The following is an 18438-nucleotide window of genomic DNA, read 5'->3' as shown; positions in this document are numbered from 1 at the left end:
TCATTTCACTTCATTTACAGTTCTTTTGAAAAAAAACAGGGTTGAGTTAGACAACCAACAATGTAAGGCTGGGGGATATATATAATATTCTCAATGTATTTTAAATGAATACTATGTTCCTTCACTTTAATGTACTAGATGATATGTCTTATTTCCTCAGAAAAGGTTCCAGGAAATGTCCGAGCAGCCACAAAGGGATATTCAATGCTTTTAAGATTCTTACAAATGGTTCTAGCAGAAACAGTGACATCTTTATTTGCTGTGGGCTTCCCTGTGGAGGCACATGAACACCTTCAATGACTTGTAGACAGATGTGTAAAAGAGAAAGCCAAAGAGGAGGTGGTTTCTGCAAACTCTTTACATTTATAAGACTTTGGGCTTCAAAAATATCCAATGCAAGAATATTTAATACTGGCATAATAGAGTGCTTCTCAGTAGCTTACATTCAAAAGCCCCCTCCATATATTGAAGCCTTCATTTGAACTTTTGGCATCTGGTGAGGCCCCAGTTGTCATGGACGCTCAGACAGCTCAGACAACACTGCTTTGTCTTTGTAAATCTCTTTTAGCCAGAAAGTCTTGAAAAAGACCTCCATTTCATATTGACTCTGAAGCTCTCTCCATCTAATGCTCCTTCTATTACCTTGTTTAGTAGTGCAAGAACATGCTCGATGTCGCTCTGACTCTGCTGGTCGGACAAGCATCCCCGAATCTGCTTCAGGGACAGCAGCAGCTCCTCCAACTCTGCAATAAGAACACATGCACTGTTTAGTAACTTGATGCACTGGCCCAACATTGGCAGTGGCCACCACCTTCATAGAAGGGGGAAGAAAATCATTGCTTTTGTGTTGACAAAAAACGAAATGCTGCACAGTCTCTGGTCATCTTTTTTGTCCATGGCTTTATCAAAGCACAAACTTGTTCTGTATATTTATTATTTAACGGTTTAATTAAATGAATGGCAACTTTATAAGGTTTTTAAAGTTATTTTTAGGAATTTGGGCTCATTCAAAGTTTCCCTAGCACAAAAGGAGAATAACCAACGACAAAATAATATAAAAATATCTGCATTGGTGTCAGCATCGGCCACATTTTTGAAAATGGCTATTTTAAACATCGGTATTGGCCTTGGCTGAGACATTTTACAGCGGTATATCTCTTTTGATAACATTTCACTTCCACAAATCAACCCACAGAAAAGAGAAGACCATAAAGGGGCTTGAAATGAGAGATGTACTTTCCTGTCAGGTGACGGCTTGCTTTTCCTGGCTTCAGATTGAGGTATGTAAGAGCTGCATCTAATTCCTTAAGTAAAGGCGCTACTGTGTGCGTGTCAACATTGCCACCCCTCACAACGTTTAATTAAGTCACCCTCAAGAGCCTCTCATGTCCTTCTCTCCCTCCCTGAGGAATTCCCTCCCTAGCAGCAGTCATGCCTTCCATACATTCCTCTCCCTCCCTGCCAGCTTTCTGCAGACATTTGATTTCTACCGTACACTGTAACTTTGTATTCTTTTCTTTCTCTTTCATCCATTATGTGTGTGTGTGGGTTTTACCTAGCAGTGCGTGTGTGTGCTGGATGTTGAGAGCTGGCTGCTGCGGTGTGTTTGAGTCCTGCAGGAATGTGGGGTTGTCGATGCCGATGTGGGGATGCTGGGAGAGCTTCCTGAGTCTGATGGAGGAGTTCAGGTCCAGCTGCCGACCCTCCTCCTCTCTGCGGCGACGCAGATCCTCCTGGCACACACACGGAAGAATAAATGCACCGTCAATAGAAATACAATTAAACAACAAAGCATAACAGCCTCATATTGAGTAAATAAACAATAAGCATTTTGTTACATTTCTTCACTATAATACGTTATTGGTTACAGTGCAGTAAAAACTGTGTTTACAGCTGAGAGCAAGCATAAATAGCAGGTATCTGCATGATGAAAACCTTTTTTCTAAAGTCTCCCAGCTTTGTTGACGTTTAATCCTAAATTGTGCTTACTCTTTGCCATGTTTACGGTTGGAATAATAGTCTCTTTGCTCTTAAGATCATATGTTTTCAAATCAGATCAAATGTTTATATTGCCTAATATCACTAAACACATATGTCTCAGCAGGCTTTACAGTTTGTACATCACAAAGTATGGATGACAGTGTAAAAAATGTAATCAAATTACAACAGACAATCCATCGGTAAAATCGTCGACATTTAATTAAATAAAGGACCCGGAAGGACCTTGTCAGCCCTAACTATAAGCTTCATCAAAAAGCAAAGTCTTAAGCCCGCTCTTAAATGTGAAGAGGGTGCGCTTGCCTCCTGAAATTGTATTTTTTCCAAATTCTTAACCTACAAAGTAACTAGACTAAAGTTTTTCCTCCTAAACGTATGGCAGTGAAAGTGTCAAATAGCATATCCTAGCACTAGCAGCAGAGAGTTGTACACAGGTGAGTAAATGCACTTTGTTACACAGCACCAGCGCCAATAGCTCTTGTGAACTCAGTTAGCACAAAGACATGCAGACCATGCTGACACTGGGCAGTGACTGTGACAAAGCACCCTGCTCTTATATTTCTATGTGTCTTGTCTGTTACCATTCAATTTGAGCACTTACTGCTACAGCTATTTCATTAACAATGGTTGTTCTTAAATTCACTTTAAAATAAATATCGCTTGAATGTTTGTTGCAGCTTTTATGTTGAATTAAATAAAGTGGTGCAGGGATGAGTCCTAAAAGCCGGAAATGAGTTAGGTACCAGTATAAGTTTTTTGGTTTTATGCAATCAGAAAATACCCCACTTGAGAATGTCTGAAACTTCTATGTGTCTTAAAAAGGTGGTTGCCAACAAGTGGCAAAGAGAAGCATTCGACACAAATCACACCTAACATTAGCTACCTTTAGCTTAGCCGTGGTGACTGTAGTTCCTTTATAGCCTAAAGTTACCTCTTGCAATTGCATTTATGTTCAACAATTCAAGAAACAAACAAGTGGTGATATACGTAGAGATTTTCCTGCTGAACAAAACGTGGAAGTATCATAAATGTGTGTTTGCTTAAGGCCTTATTCAATATTCTTAAATCCAATGTAAAAATCTCAATGCTTTTTGTTGAGGGAGAGGTTAGCGATGCTAACTTTGGGGTTAGCCTACAAAAATCACTGTATCACTCTATAAGTGTAGTACTCTATAAGAAAATAACGTGTGTGTGTGTGTGTGTGAGTGTGAGTGTGAGTGTGAGTGTGAGTGTGTGAGTGAGTGAGTGTGTGTGTGTGTACCTGGTGCTGTCGTATCCTCTCCAGCTGTGCAGATCTTCTGACCGGTAGTGTTCGACTCCCCAGCTCTCCTGGACAGTCCACAGCCATCTCCCTATGCTGTCCTCCCCTCAGCTCTTCATCTCCTCCCCCTCCCCCTCCCTCTCCAGCGACATGGCCGTTCAGATGGGAGGTTGTCATTGTTGGTGTGTGGATTACAGGGTTGTTTGGGTAAGGTTTTCTAAATATCAGTGACATCTAGGAGGGCAGCTCAGCAAACAGGGCGGCCATGATACCTTCAGCTGTGGAGAAAGCAGAAGAAATATGTCATTATTTATTAATTTAATAAAAAAGCTTTGCTTTTACACAAAATATGACCTTCAATTTAAGTAGGAGGTTAAAACGTATTAACACACATATGTGCATGTGTAAATGATGCACATGAATCTAAGAAGGTCAAATAAGCTAGAGAATAAATACAATAAAGCTAAACAGTAAAAGTAAAGACAGAAATAAGACACACTTAATAAATAAGGGACACAAACCGACAGAGAACCAGTGGGAGTATTTCTTATGTGGAAACTAGTGTGTGACATTCAACATCCCAACATTCCTCCAACATTGATAAGATCACATCAGAAGAGGAAGTGTCCTGAAGGCCATTTCGCGGTGCTACACTATCAGACCCAGGTCTGGTTAATCATGACCATTAGGGATCTATTTACCTGTGACTATTGAGTCTGACATGACAAACACAGGATGTATGAGTGTTTAGTATTCCAAAATGAAAGTTTCTTAAAAAATAAATGACTCTAAAGAGGACATGTTATGCTCATTTTCACATGTATGTTATTATTGTGTCCCTCTCCTGTGACATGTTCACATGCTTAATGTTCAAAAAGCTCTTTATGTTTCTCATACTGTCTGTGCTGCAGCACCTCTTTTCACCCTCTGTCTGAAACCAAAGCCCAGTTTGCTCTGATTGGTTAGCTGGCCGGCTCTGTTGTAATTAGGGATGTCCCGATCACCTTTTTTTGCTCCCGATCCGATCATTTGATTTTGACAATCTGCCGATACCGATTTTTCCCGATACGATCTTTATGCAATGCATTAAGAGAACAAAAAGGTAACAGATAACGGCTGGTCATCCAACGCGATGAATTCAGCTATCTTGGCTGTTATTCTTTTGGCCTTTTCACTGTTCTGGGGCAGTTTCTCTTTCCTTTTAAAAGTCTCTGAAAGTGTCGGTTGTTTCAGTGCCGTTACCCGAGTGGCCGCTGTGTACTCGTCGTGTTGTTGTTGGTGGTGTTTGTATTAGATTGGTCGTGTTGAACGTAGCTCTGTTCTTTCCACCACGCGGAACCTCCGCCTTGCAAACATTGCATCTGGCTGTTACACTGCCTTCCCTTTCAATTTTATAATACTTCCAAACTCCTGACATTTTCTCTGTCCCGACTCCCGAGTCACCAGCTGAACGTAGCCTCTTGTTAGCTTACTGCTACTATTAGACACTGCGCCCACTCTGTTGCCAGATTTGAGAGAAATAAGCAACCAGGTCTATGAAACAAGCCCAAAAGAAGCAACACATACATGATGTTGTGTAATTTTAAACCAAAACTAAGGCCTCAGGATGACTTTAAGACGTGAACATGGTCATTTTTGTTTTGTAACATTAAATAAAATAAAAATATTTTATTAAAAAAAAAAAAAAAAAATCCCGATCCCCGATTTTTTTCTCCCGATTCCGATCTTTTGAAAATCACGTGATCGGCTCCGATCCCCGATCACGTGATCGGATCGGGACATCTCTAGTTGTAATTGGTCAACCGCTTAGATATGTCCCAACAGTTAGCCTATCACGTGCAATGTGTTGGAGCACTAGCCAACAGAAGCGAGTGTTACATAGAGATGTCATTATGTTATGGAAGTAAACAAAGGAGAAAAAACATGCCCAAAAAAAGGTGGCCAAAACAGCTGAAAGAACAGATTTCTCCCAGCAGACATTTGGACTTTTATCAGAAGAAAAACACAGGTGGTACAAATTACATAATGAACAAGTGTCCTCGTAAACTATAACGGTGAGCCAGCCATGGAATTCAGCCAAAAACAGTAAATTATAGCCTCTAAAAGAGTAGTTTAAAAAAAAAAACTTTTGATAATATTAATTACATTTGACCTAATACATATCAATTAATGTTAAAATTGGAAAAAACACATTACAGTCAACAGTTAAAGTGGACCTATCATGCTATATTTAAATGATATATTGTAGGGCCATACCTATATAAGGTATATTTATACGTTTCTGTTTTCAAAATACCAAACAGATCATGCATTTTAGCCATGCCTCATTTCGCTCTATTTGCTGTTCTCCAGCCCTGTTTTTGCAGGGGGCTGATTCTGTGAGCTGCAGCTGACCACGGCCCCCTGCAGGAGAGGGGAGCCGCTCTGATCAAGTCAGAAGAGGGGGAGAAAAATAGATCTCCGTCCTCCGTGTTTTATTATATTATTATATAGAGTCTTTATTCATTTGTTTTAAAGCTCAATAAATAACAAAGAAGACCTTTGACCGGCACTTTTCTAATTTTGTCCGGAAGATTTAAACTTTAACGGACATCTTGACCGGCGAAAGAAAACCTAACTGAAACTCTGCCGCACGGTCCCCTCGTTCCTTGGAAGAGGCGGAGAGGTAGGTGTTTGTCATCTGCTGGTGGACTAACCGGAGAGAATTACAGTGCTTGCCTCGACGGGGAGGGATTGCATTGAATTAAAGCAGCAGGAGCAAACGCTTGCCTCGGGGAGGGAGAAAAAAAGCCACAGCGGCGAATAAACAGAAGGGCAACCATGGCAACCATGCGCGGGAAGTCTTCTTTGCTGCTTTTGTGGCAGACTACAGCGGCACTTACAGGCCTGGCATATGTACTACAGCGTCTCCAGCGCTTTCGAGCGGCAATGGCCGGCCGTGGCCCAACCCCACATTCCCCTGATAGGTGGAGAGTTGGCCCAATAGCCGTAGCGCCACCGTCCTGACGTCAGGACAGTGTTCAAATCTGGATCAGTTTTTATCAGATCCGTTGCAGCCCCGTTTTTAGAGATTTGGGTATGCAGGAAAATAGAGAGGGTTGTGTTTTCTGACACTTGGTGAGTTCCCTGGAACACCGGGGACACATATTCATGTATAAAAGACGTATAAAAGACGTACAAAAGTGCATTTTGCATGATAGGTCCCCTTTAAACAACATTACACAGCTTATATTATTTATCAGGATGTGTTGGTTTAGTTGGATCAGATTTGAATGACAAAGAAACAGGCTAACTGTGCCAACAGTGACAGTTGGACAACTTTATAAACCCAGAGCGTCAAGAAGCGCTCCGGTCCCAGCTGAGCGCATCACCTGCAGCGTTTTTGTATTTGCAGCGTTTTTGTTTATACATCGCTTTTAGTAAACGCTGCCCATGTTTAATCAAGTTAGTGAAAGCTTTTAAATGCCGTGCATGTGTTGTCAAGTTTGTGAAGATGTTTCTTCATTTGCATGTGTTTTGGCACATTTGTGTTTTAATATTTGCATTGTTTCTGGAGCTGCAGCTCATTCCTCCTTTTGTGTTGGGCACCCGTCGGCCACCGTATAAAGTGCAAATAAACAAAAAGTGGGGGAAAAAAGTATTATCCTTTAATGACAACGAAACTGGTGCAGACTGACTGACCAAACCTGTTGACCTGCTGGTTTACAACCTGAGCTAATGCTATCTGAGCAATAGTTTACTGGCTGTCAATTCACAATGAATGTTTTTACCAATTAGGATTAATTGGTACACTAACTAGTTCAAAACCACTAAATAATTAATGACTCAGGTGCTTTCGCTCCATCTTAGCTAGCTCTTTCTGATATGTAGTTCAGAGACAATTACGTCATCACAACCCCCCACTCTGCACACACAACCATGACAACGGCTTTGTGGACACACACACACACACACACACACACACACACACACACACACACACACACACACACACACACACACACACACACACACACACACCACACACACACACACACACACACACACACACACACACACACACACACACACACACACACACACACACACACACACACACACACCACACACACACACACACACACACACACACACACACACACACACACACACACACACACACACACCACACACACACACACACACACACACACACACACACACACACACACACACACACACACACACACACACACACACACACCACACACTCACACACACACACACACACACACACACACACACACACCACACACACACACACACACACACACACAAATAAAAAGGTGAGACAGATGGATGCCTTATCTTCTGTTCCCACAATAACAACAGCACATTGATATGCTATCTCTCACAAGCAGGAGGACACACAAACACACACACAGAGCATAGGTCCCACTGAGGTCCCATGATGCAGCAGTGAGGAATGCCAGGCAGCCCTGTGAACCAAATTCCACTGATGGGGGAAGGGAGTGTGTATAATATATGCCTGTGTGAGTGATCAAAACACTACTATAGAAATCTATCTTAGTGTATTTGACTTTATTATATATTGGGACCAATCAGCATGAATTCAAATCCAGTCAAAGGGAGCAGAGCATCACTACTTTTATTATTTTTTTGGACGGTCCCAGGTATAAGTAAACAAATGTTAGACTAATAAAATGGAATTGCTGATGCCCGATCAGGTTTTTTGTAACATCAAACACATTCTTGTAAATACCTCCTAAAACCCATAGAATGGAGAATGTTTGCTGCACAATTTGGAAAAAAATTGTTTTACATTATTATTGCATTGCAATATCAGTTTCAGACTCACTATATTACCTGGATCGATCATTTTATTCTCATTATCACTGAAAAATATATTAAGATGATAATTTAGCCTTTCACAAATATTGCACTTCCCACAATTTGAATATTGCACTAGTCTCTCTAAAGACTGATAAAATGGCGTTTAATTGTGCAGCCCTATTTTCCTAATATCTTTGCTCAGATTACACAGAAAGTAGTGCGATGATGTTGGATGTTACATACACCAACGCGGTTCCAGGGCCGGTTCGGAGCTAGAGCCTGATAAGCACCGGTTTTTCCTGTTCACACCGCAGCGGAGCCGGCTCTTTTCTCCGAAGACCGGTTCTTACCAAGCACCAAAATATTGACGGTCTAGAAGCAAGAACCGCATAAGTCACGCTTACGTCGGAGGGGGGCGAGATTAACCTGAGCTAACAGTTTATGGCGAGAACGGTAAATAAAAGTTGTAACAAGCAGTAGCGCTGAGCAAAGTGACTAGAACGCAACCACACACTTATAAAGTCAGGCAACACTAACCAGGCTTCGTGTGATTCTGTTTATTTGTGCCTTACTTTGACCATCCGTTTGCTGTTATTGATCATTGTGTAGAGCAGGCAGACGTTTTGTTTTGTATTATAGCAGCTATCGGATGGAATCAATACATGTCCGACTATCACAAGTAGAATCATAAGCAGCGTTTCCGCCAGGGGGGCGTCTTGCTGTCATTTGAACTCGAGCCGAGGGCGTCCAAAAAAGTTAATAATTCGAGAGAAGATCGAGAGTTTTTATCGCTTGAAATTACGAAAAGGAAAAAGGACAAGGAAATCCCTCTGTTGGAGGGGCAAAGGAGTCTGGTGGGATTCTTTTCGGAGTATTGAAGATCGTTTCCCCGACATTGGACACACGGAAAGTGCGCAATTTGGACGAGATGAGGGGGGGGGGGGGTGCTAGTGGAGCACGCGCGTGAACTGCGAGCGCCGGAGCCTTGCAGCGGCGAAACTGAGGCTCCATGGTAAACTGTGGTAACATGAAGAGCCGTTTGAGAGCCGAAACAGCCGGCGCTCAGAGCCAAATGATCCGGCTCACTAACGTAAAGAGATAGTATCTATCAGGGACGGCTCAAATAAAAATCCAACTGTTCTGATTGCATAATTAAAACATTTGTATTAACTCAGGTTGTATTTGTATGCAGAATTAGGGTCAAATATAAATATTCTTTTGCGATCTGACCAATTCAACTTTTTTTCTCAGATCTCAAAAAGAAAATGTACGTGTGGCCCTAATCCTTTTCTGTATAATTGCATGGTGGTGTATTCTTCATACCATGACAGTTTGTCGCTACATCATGATACATATCCTATTGTCTCTCCAATACACAGCCATAATCAACAGTTAGAAACATCAGTATGAACAGCTGGCTTCCCCACATTATTGTTTCTCAGAGCTTTCTCTCATGCCTCAGGTCCAGCAGACAAATATGTCTATCCCACCAGGAGACAGCAATAAAATCACTTAAAATCCTCCGGAAATGCTGGTTGGACTAGTTTTACCCTTTATTACTTTCACTAAAAAGGCTGGAACATTGGCATTTTATTAGAAACGGGACTTCTTTATAAGACATTTTTGGACCTACACGTGAGTAAGTATATTGAGTCTTATATAGGAAATCACTTGAGTAAGGAAAATAGATAATACACGGATTTTTATGTTTTTTTAAAAACCATGTACTGATGCAAGGTCATGTGTTCCTACGGTTACACTACTTGTTTAATAGAAACACATTACCACTGTAATACCTACATCACCCTTTTTTATTGGGTTTTTTCTTGTTATGTCTGGAAAATATATAATAAAATCCAAAAAAACTATAGGACATATAGTCCATTCAGTTATCACATGCGTACACGCACCTTCTCTGTTTACCTCTGTGAATTATGAATGAACCTATTACACCACAGAAACCCCTTTCTTTAAGTTAATTGTTTTATGTATCTATTTTGTATTTTTCTGTTGTCCAACTTTCCAATACAACATTAGTTTAAACTAGAGAATGCAATCCCTGAAGAAATTGCTAGTGGGAATGCTTTATGCTGAAAAGCTGACACTAAACTGCTATGCTGAAATGTAATGTGTAAGAAGAAAGTGAATTTAGATTGAAATGATACATGAACACTGGGGGCTTGAATGTGTGATGAGTGAAGAAAAGAAAGTAAAAAGGCTTGGAAAAGCAGCAGAATATTTGAACTGCAAACTTTTGAACTAACTTGATGGCGAATGGTCTGTCGCCATGGCAACGGCATTTGATGACACCCCATAATACGCTTAGATGCGTTGATGGCTGCATCGTTACCAAACCTGTGAAGTTTTGGGCCGTTTGGAACATTGTGTGTGTGTGTGAGAGAGAGAGAGAGAGAGAGAGCGAGAGAGAGAGAGAGAGAGAGAGAGAGAGAGAGAGAGAGAGAGAGAGAGAGAAAGATATTGAGGAAGATGGAGAGAGGAAGATATTGAGGAAGAGGAAGATGGAGAGAGGAAGATATTGAGGAAGGGGAAGATAGAGGAAGATATTGAGGAAGAGGAAGATAGAGGAAGATATTGAGGAAGAGGAAGATAGAGAGAGAGAGAGAGAGAGTGAAATGAAATGAACAGTTAGAACTGACTCTTGATCGCCCTCTCTCTCTTCTCTTGAACGGCATATGATGACACCCCATAATTGACGTAGAGCTGTTGAGGGCACGACCATTAACCATTATCTGAAGTCTGCTGCTCTGAGCATGTCAGTTGGAGTGATGACATCATCGTGTTCCATTACACAGGTGTTTATAGTTGAGCTAACGAGCTCTGTAGAGATCAAAGGTTTTGCATTGCTCTGATGAGAGATAAACCTCTTACATGTGAACGTTTTGTGGAAGAACGATAACAGATATCTGTGAATTTCAAAACGTGAAGCATGTCAAGGAAGTTGAGTATCTGAAGTGTAATTTTTGTGTACTTTCGGGTTAATAATGTGGCCTTTTTGGCAGTTTAACTAAAGGTGTGCGGCTGCTGCTGTGAGGAAATATCAGCCTGAAATTACAATGGGTTTTAATGGAGACATGTTGAACGTTTTTGTCACTTCATGCTCTCAAGAGGCATTTTGTTTAATTATTTTTGCTTAATTATTTGTCATTTCTCAAGCTACGAGATGTTTTCCTACGGTTGTCATGACAAATTATGTCTCAGGAATGTAGGGTTTGGGAATTATGGCAGTTTAAAAAAAATATATGAAGGCAAATTTCAAGATTTGCTCCACTCTATCTGTGACATCACGCACTCTAGTTAATGTTAAAATCTGAAGAAAACCTCTTTAACAAGGTCTGAACAATGTTTAATATCTCTAAAAGTCAGAATCAGATTTAAAAGTTGTGTTACACGAATAATGTCAAGTCTGAAGATTTTCTCCATTGACTTCAATGGTTAAAAATGTGATGAATTATGGGATGTATCTCTGGAATTATGAAAGTTATGAATGATAAAAGTATTTTTTGGGAGGGGTGCCTAAGTTGATTACATATTATCAAATGGAATAATTCAATGTATACGACAGTGCCATAGCTAAATGTGTTAGGTCTAAAGGTGTGTTTTGCTCCGCTCACCGGTCCCTCACAGCGGGCAGAGCTGCAGGTGCTGATCTCTCTCTCTCTCTCGCGTCCGGTTATACTTCACTCGCGTTTATGTCCAAATCCATCAGATCTAGCTAGTTCTAGCTAATGATATGGCTGCTGCCCCTCCCTACACGCCAGTGGTTCCCAACCTGGGGGGCGCTCCCCAAAGATCGCCGGTTTCAGATTATTTGTCACAGTTGCTCCGATCAGATCGGTCTCCTCCATTTTGTAGATTATTTACGACTTTTGAATCCACATAAACACATCGGCAAAATCCGGCGTGTTTTAAAGAGTTTAATCCCTTTGTGAATTGTTTCCACTTGCGCCGTCCTTTAATTTCTTCATACAGCGGGAATCCAAATTAATTAATCCTGAGTCCAATAACCATCAAAGTCACTCCAATAGTGCTCCTTGATTACGCTTTCATCCTCCTTTAACAAAATACTTCACATTCATCCAGTTTGTGACAGTAGTCGTATACAAACTGCAACGCCGAAAATATATACTTAGAAAAATTCAATAACTTTTTTTTAAGATGTAGTGCTACCAAAATCTCTTAACACATCAATGGTTATGTTGTTGTTACAGTATAACACTTATTTTGAATAAATATGTTTTAAAATAATTTTGTAACCTGTTTTTTTCTTTGTTTGATTTGTTAGAAAATGTGGGCTTATTAACAGGTATATACTAGGGCTGTCAGTCGATTCAAATATTTAATCGCATGATTGTCCATAGTTAATCGCGATTAATCGCACATTTTTTTATCTGTTCTAAATGTACCTTAGAGGGATATTTTTCAAGTTTTTAATACTCTTATCAACATATGAGAGGACAAATATGCTTTATATGTTTGTTTATCATCATTTGAACAATGACAAATATTCTCATGAATATTAAACACAACAACCTCTGAACATTACAAATATTCGCCTCAATTCAACCTGGAACCTCTCTCATACATTAATACAATACAAAGTGTGTGTGTGTGTGTGTGTGTGTGTGTGTGTGTGTGTGTGTGTGTGTGTGTGTGTGTGTGTGTTCGAACGGGAGCTGCCTGGACGCTGCAATCATGTTGCGCGCACTATCCGTGCTGAGTGTGCTGACTTTTCGTACAATGTCCCACTGTCTGGCTACTAGGGATGCCAGAAACTGACCATGATCAAAATCGAAAATCGGACAGCCCTGGCGAATATTAATCGATCGCGCCACACATACACACACCCTCCCGGTCCTCCCGATGGCCAGTCCGGGCCTGCTGGTGAGTGTGGAAGTGTGGTCTGCCACAAGCGGGCGGCAGGAGCGGGGCTGTCAGCATCAGCTTGTAGATGGTATTTTAAACTCGATGCGCTCTGAAACTACGGGGCGGCCGAGGACAAAAAATACACATGCGTTAATCGCGTTAAAATAATTAGTGGCATTAATTTCTTTTTGCGTTAACGCCTTATTAACGCTTGACAGCCCTAGTATATACATATATATTCAAGAAGTTCAATTTGGCCCCCGGGCCGTAGTTTGGACAACCCTTATGTAGTATGAGCTGCAATGTACTATTGATGTGTGAAAGGGGTTTGGTTGCACTACATTGTAAAATGAAGTTATTGAATTGAAGTAAGTTTAGTAATTTAAAATAGTTTGAAATAAAAAAGCCTGAAAAATATTAAAGCATATTTATTCAAAATAAGTGTTATACTGTAACAACAACATAACCATTGATGTGTTAAGAGATTTTGGTAGTACTACATCTAAAAAAAATGAAGTTATTGAATTTTCCTATGAGTATATATTTTCGGCGTTGCAGTTTGTATACTGTCCCTAAGCACTCCTCTCTCCTCCAGCTGCAGATTGTGACCAATTCTTGATGTTTAGCTCGGATGACGGCGCTTATCGAACTGTTCTGATAAAAACGACTCTGTAGCTCGTTGTTTACCTTGCTATTATTGTAAAGTCATGTTGTTTGTATTTTTACAACGTTATGTTCATGAATTATTGATCCGCGAAATTCGAATCTGTCAATAACTCAGCTCAGACAGAGTATGCTTTGCGACGTGCATGTCCCCTCGCTCTGAGTGTTCTCTTGAGGTGTCTTTCACTTATGGGAAACCCGTGCCTATTGCCAAGCACTGATGTTATATCTTTATATTTAAGGCAAATCAAATCAAATCAAATCAGGTTTTATTTATAAAGCACATTTAAAAGCGATTTTTGGTCGAGCCAAAGTGCTGTACATGTAATAAAAAACACATTACTACAAAACACAATAAACGACAATAAATTACAACAGATATAACTTAAAAAACAAAATAAGAATAAAACACACGGAAAAGTCAGGAGTCATGCTCCGCTCTAATTAGAAAGCCAGAGAGAAGAAGTGTGTTTTTAATGTGGATTTAAAAACCCCTACGGTCTGGGCCGACCTCACATGGAGGGGCAAAGTGTTCCAGAGCCTGGGGCCAGCTGCTGCGAAGGCTCGGTGCCCTCTGGTTTTTAGCCTGGTCTTGGGCACTACCAGCAGCAGCTGGTCAGCAGACCTTAAAGCTCTGGCTGGGGTGTAGCGCTGGAGCAGTTCAGTTATATAGGCCGGAGCCAGCCCATTTAGGGCTTTAAAAACAAATAAAAGGACTTTAAAATCAATTCTGAACCGAACTGGAAGCCAGTGTAATGAGGCCAGAATAGGGGTGATGTGGTCGCGCTTTTTGTGACCAGTCAGCAAACGTGCAGCCGCGTTTTGGACTAGCTGTAAGCGTTTGATTGAGGCCTGGTCCATACCCACATACAGAGCGTTACAATAGTCCAGTCTCGAGGTTACAAAGGCGTTGATAACCCTTTCTAAGTCTTTAAAAGATAAATACGACTTGGTTTTGGCCAATAGTCTTATTTTAAAAAAGCAGGATTTTACTACGGTGCTAACCTGCTTGTCAAATTTAAAAGTGCTGGTGAATGTCACTCCAAGGTTCATGACCGAGGGGAGGATGTTTTTTTTGATAGAGCCCAGAATATCAACCGGAGAGGCTGGAGGTTGCGGTCCAAAAAAGATGACCTCAGTCTTGCTCTCGTTGAGGTTGAGGAAGTTTTTGCTCAGCCAGGATTTAATCTCTGCTAAGCAGTCCATCAGCTGCTGTAGTGAGTGTGTGACATTTGCTTTTAGAGGCAGATATATCTGTACATCGTCGGCGTAGCAGTGGAAGGGAATGTTATGTTTTGTGAGTATTGAACCTAGGGGCAGTATGTACAGTAGGAAAAGGATGGGGCCCAGAATCGAGCCTTGGGGAACCCCACAGGTAAGAGGGGCTTTGGCAGAGGAGAAGGCACCTAGCTGTACCGAGAAGCTATGGTCTGTCAGGTAGGACCTGAACCATGCAAGGGCAGAGCCTGTGATGCCAGCGGACTGTTCAAGCCGTGACAGCAGGATGCTATGGTCCACAGTGTCAAAGGCAGCTGTCAGGTCTAACAGCACCAAGACAGCTGGGCTACCTGAGTCGGCGGCTAGGAGCAGATCATTAAAAACTCTTAAAAGAGCTGTTTCAGTGCTGTGCATGGGTTTGAAGCCAGACTGGAACTTTTCATGGATTCCATGCGTGGTTAAAAAGGACTGCAGCTGGGCGTAGACTACTCGCTCCAGGGCTTTTGATAAAAAAGGCAGCTGGGAGATGGGCCTAAGATTTGCGAGAATGGAGGGGTCGAGATTTTTCTTTTTAAGGAGTGGCTTAACCACGGCATGTTTGAAGGCAGCTGGGACACATCCTGAGGTAAGAGAGGTGTTTAAAAGTAATAAAATACTTGCTCCAACTGATTCTAAAACATCTCTGAGAAGGCGAGAGGGAATGCTGTCTGAGATGCAGTTTGTCGGCCGCAGGTGCTTGACTACATCCGAGAGAGAAGAGAGGGATACAGGCTCAAAGTGGTCGAGGACAGCAGGGCACAGAAAAGGAGCAGGATCTGGGGTAGCACTAGTGTGGGCTAGCCTAAGAGCAGATACCTTTTCAATAAAAAATTTAAGAAACTTATCACAGAGAGTAGTCGATGGGACAATAGAAGAAACATCACAGGGATTAATGATAGAGTTGAGGACATTAAAAAGAACCTGAGGTTTATGGCTGTTTTTGGAGATTAACAGAGAAATGTGCTCTGTTTTGGCTGCTTTGACTGCCGTCTGGTAGTCGGAAAGGCAAGCACGAAGGATTTCTAGGGAGACATGGAGTTTATCCTTTTTCCATTTTCTCTCTGCACGCCTGCAAGCGCGTCTGAGATCACGAGTACAGTCATTGAGCCACGGCTCTGATAGAACTTTGGTGCGTCTAAGCGTAAAAGGAGCAACAGAATCCAGTATTAGTGTACATGTCGAATCAAACATGGAGATAAGCTCATCAGCATTAAAAGCACAGTTCACATCTAATTTACAGATCGGAGAAGCATTAAAAGCATCAGAGAACTGTGAGGCAGTCAAGGGGTTAATCGAACGCAGACGACTCGCCGGGGCACGTGATTCGACTCCTGCGGAAGGGATCGAGGTTGTAAACAGAACCGGTAAATGGTCTGAGATACGCGTTGCTGCACATATTTCATCCACAGATACAGACAGTCCAAACGATAATACTAAGTCCAAAGTGTGTCCTTTTTCGTGTGTTGGGCCAGCCACGGACTGAACGAGACCAAAAGAATCAAGGAGATTTAAAAAGTCCCTAACCAGAGGTTTGGACTCGCAACACACATGGACATTGAAGTCTCCGGAAATCAAAACACGATCATATTTCACCATGATCCCGGACAGAAAGTCAGAAAAGTCATTTATGAAATCCTTATTACACTTTGGCGGACGATACACGACTGCGCAGAGTATAGGCGAGGCCGGGTTCAGTTCAAAAAGCTGCAACTCAAAGCTGGCATAGCTAGATACAGGGTGAAGCATTCGGCATTGGCAAAGCTCAAAGTAAAATTGATGAACCGCTCCATTGTTGTGGTTTCTGTGTTTCTGTGTTGCCGAACTCACCAGGAAGTACATTGAGCTAAATGAAAAGTTTTGCGAGACCTCGCAAAGGGGTTTTGCGAGATCTCGCAAATAATTTATTTTTCTTCTCCATGTCCCCTAGGGGGCTCCGTACTAATGACTTAAAGGGCCCATGTCATGGCCATTTCCACTGATCATAATTACATTGTTGAGGTATACTAAAATAGATTTATACTGTGCAATTTTCCAAACTCACATTGGTTTCGCATACAGCATCTCTGTCAAGCATGTGTATTCAGCAGTATTCACTTTCTCCACTAAACGACTCGTTGGAGCTCTTGCCCCCCCCCTCCCTGTGAGCCTAGTGTGCTCCGATTGGTCAGCTCGGCCACTCGTTCTGATTAGTCAACCACCAGAGAGGCTGCGCCCATGTCAGTGCTTTTCCCGGCTGCTCTCAGCGTAACATCAGTCTTATCATGGCGTCGGTACAGCGGTATATTTTATATACATATATATTTTTAACTGTTGTTATAGAAGAGTGTGACGGCCCCAGGGCCTTTGTCTTACGATGGGGTGGAGCTGAAGAGGCTAATCAGCACGATCACGGACACCTCCGGACACAGTCTCTCTCCAAAGCGGCTGCAGGAAGACTAACTCTGCGATCCTCTCAACCACCTATCTTTGCATTTACCACAATAAATGTGCCGTGGTTTTGTAAACTCGTGTATGTCTCCTTGTCTTTCCGTTGTGGCCTACGAGCTACTCTCATAACAAAGAGTAAGTTATTTTTACCCGTTATAAACTACTACTGTTTGATGAGAAATCAAATCATGGTTTGCTATATATGAATTCAGGGAAGAAAGGATAGGCCTACTAAGTATTTCCATTAAACTTTATTTTTAGAAATGTACAAAATGAACATAAATATACATATATACACACGGTATATCATTCATTCCTCCTCCTCGCATCTTGCCTGCGCACAGTCGGTGCGGTGCCTTTTAGCACGACGCCTCAGTAGTAGTAGAATCCCTTCCCCGTCATGGATTGTCCGCCAGGATCTGGCTGGACGAAATCAAATGCAAATCACAAAATATTAGAGAAACTTAGTTGTTTTAGATTAGTTAGTAGTAGTTGTGTAATGAACAGCTTGCCTGCTAATATGCTAACCTAGCTTTGTTTACCTTGGTAGCTAACACGATATGAACGTTAGCTTGGAGGAAAGGCAACTATAATGCAGTGTAATAAAACTACTATGAACAAAAGCTAGTGGTTCATATTAGGCTAGCAATAACGTGTTTATAATTGCAATCGTATACGGGTATTCTGCTACCATACAATGTAACTTGCATGAATACATTGTTTTGCGCTAGCATACAGCTAGCCTCGTTAGCTACATGCAGTATATGTACGGTCACAATGTACGGTAAATCACAGTACAGTATACTGTATGAGTATTCCGTGTGTGTGACTGCAGACATTCTCCTGCCATGACAAACATGTAAGGCCATCTGCTGACATTGTAGTTGATATATTTAAACGCTAGCAACGTAGCATCACAAAAATGTTTTTCTGACCGAAACTAGCTCTAGCTCCGTGTGTTAGATCGCTACGCCAGCTATAATGTAATTACGTTTCGCGACTGACCGGCAAATCACCCGCAGTATACTGTCAATAGGTATTTTGTGTGTGAATGCAGACATTCTCCTGCTATGAGATACATGTATGCAAGGCCATCTGCTGATATTAGAGTTGAT

At 41.6% G+C, this 18438-nt stretch overlaps 1 protein-coding gene across 1 annotated transcript in view; it reads right to left on the bottom strand.

The window, feature by feature from the left end:
• The window catches only part of mpp5a (membrane protein, palmitoylated 5a (MAGUK p55 subfamily member 5)), a 49978-nt gene that overhangs the window by 16321 nt on the left and 15219 nt on the right, over positions 1–18438 (bottom strand). The window contains 3 exon segments of the mRNA XM_034135242.1: positions 643–743; positions 1556–1733; positions 3260–3537. Of these exon segments, the coding sequence (XP_033991133.1) occupies positions 643–743; positions 1556–1733; positions 3260–3493 (513 nt within the window). The 5' untranslated portion in view covers positions 3494–3537.

The sequence above is a fragment of the Trematomus bernacchii genome, unplaced genomic scaffold (assembly GCF_902827165.1).
Source record: "Trematomus bernacchii unplaced genomic scaffold, fTreBer1.1, whole genome shotgun sequence".
In the NCBI taxonomy this organism is placed as follows: Eukaryota; Metazoa; Chordata; class Actinopteri; order Perciformes; family Nototheniidae; genus Trematomus; species Trematomus bernacchii.
Note: the sequence above shows the minus strand (reverse complement) of the source record. Positions and strands in the feature narration are given on the sequence as shown.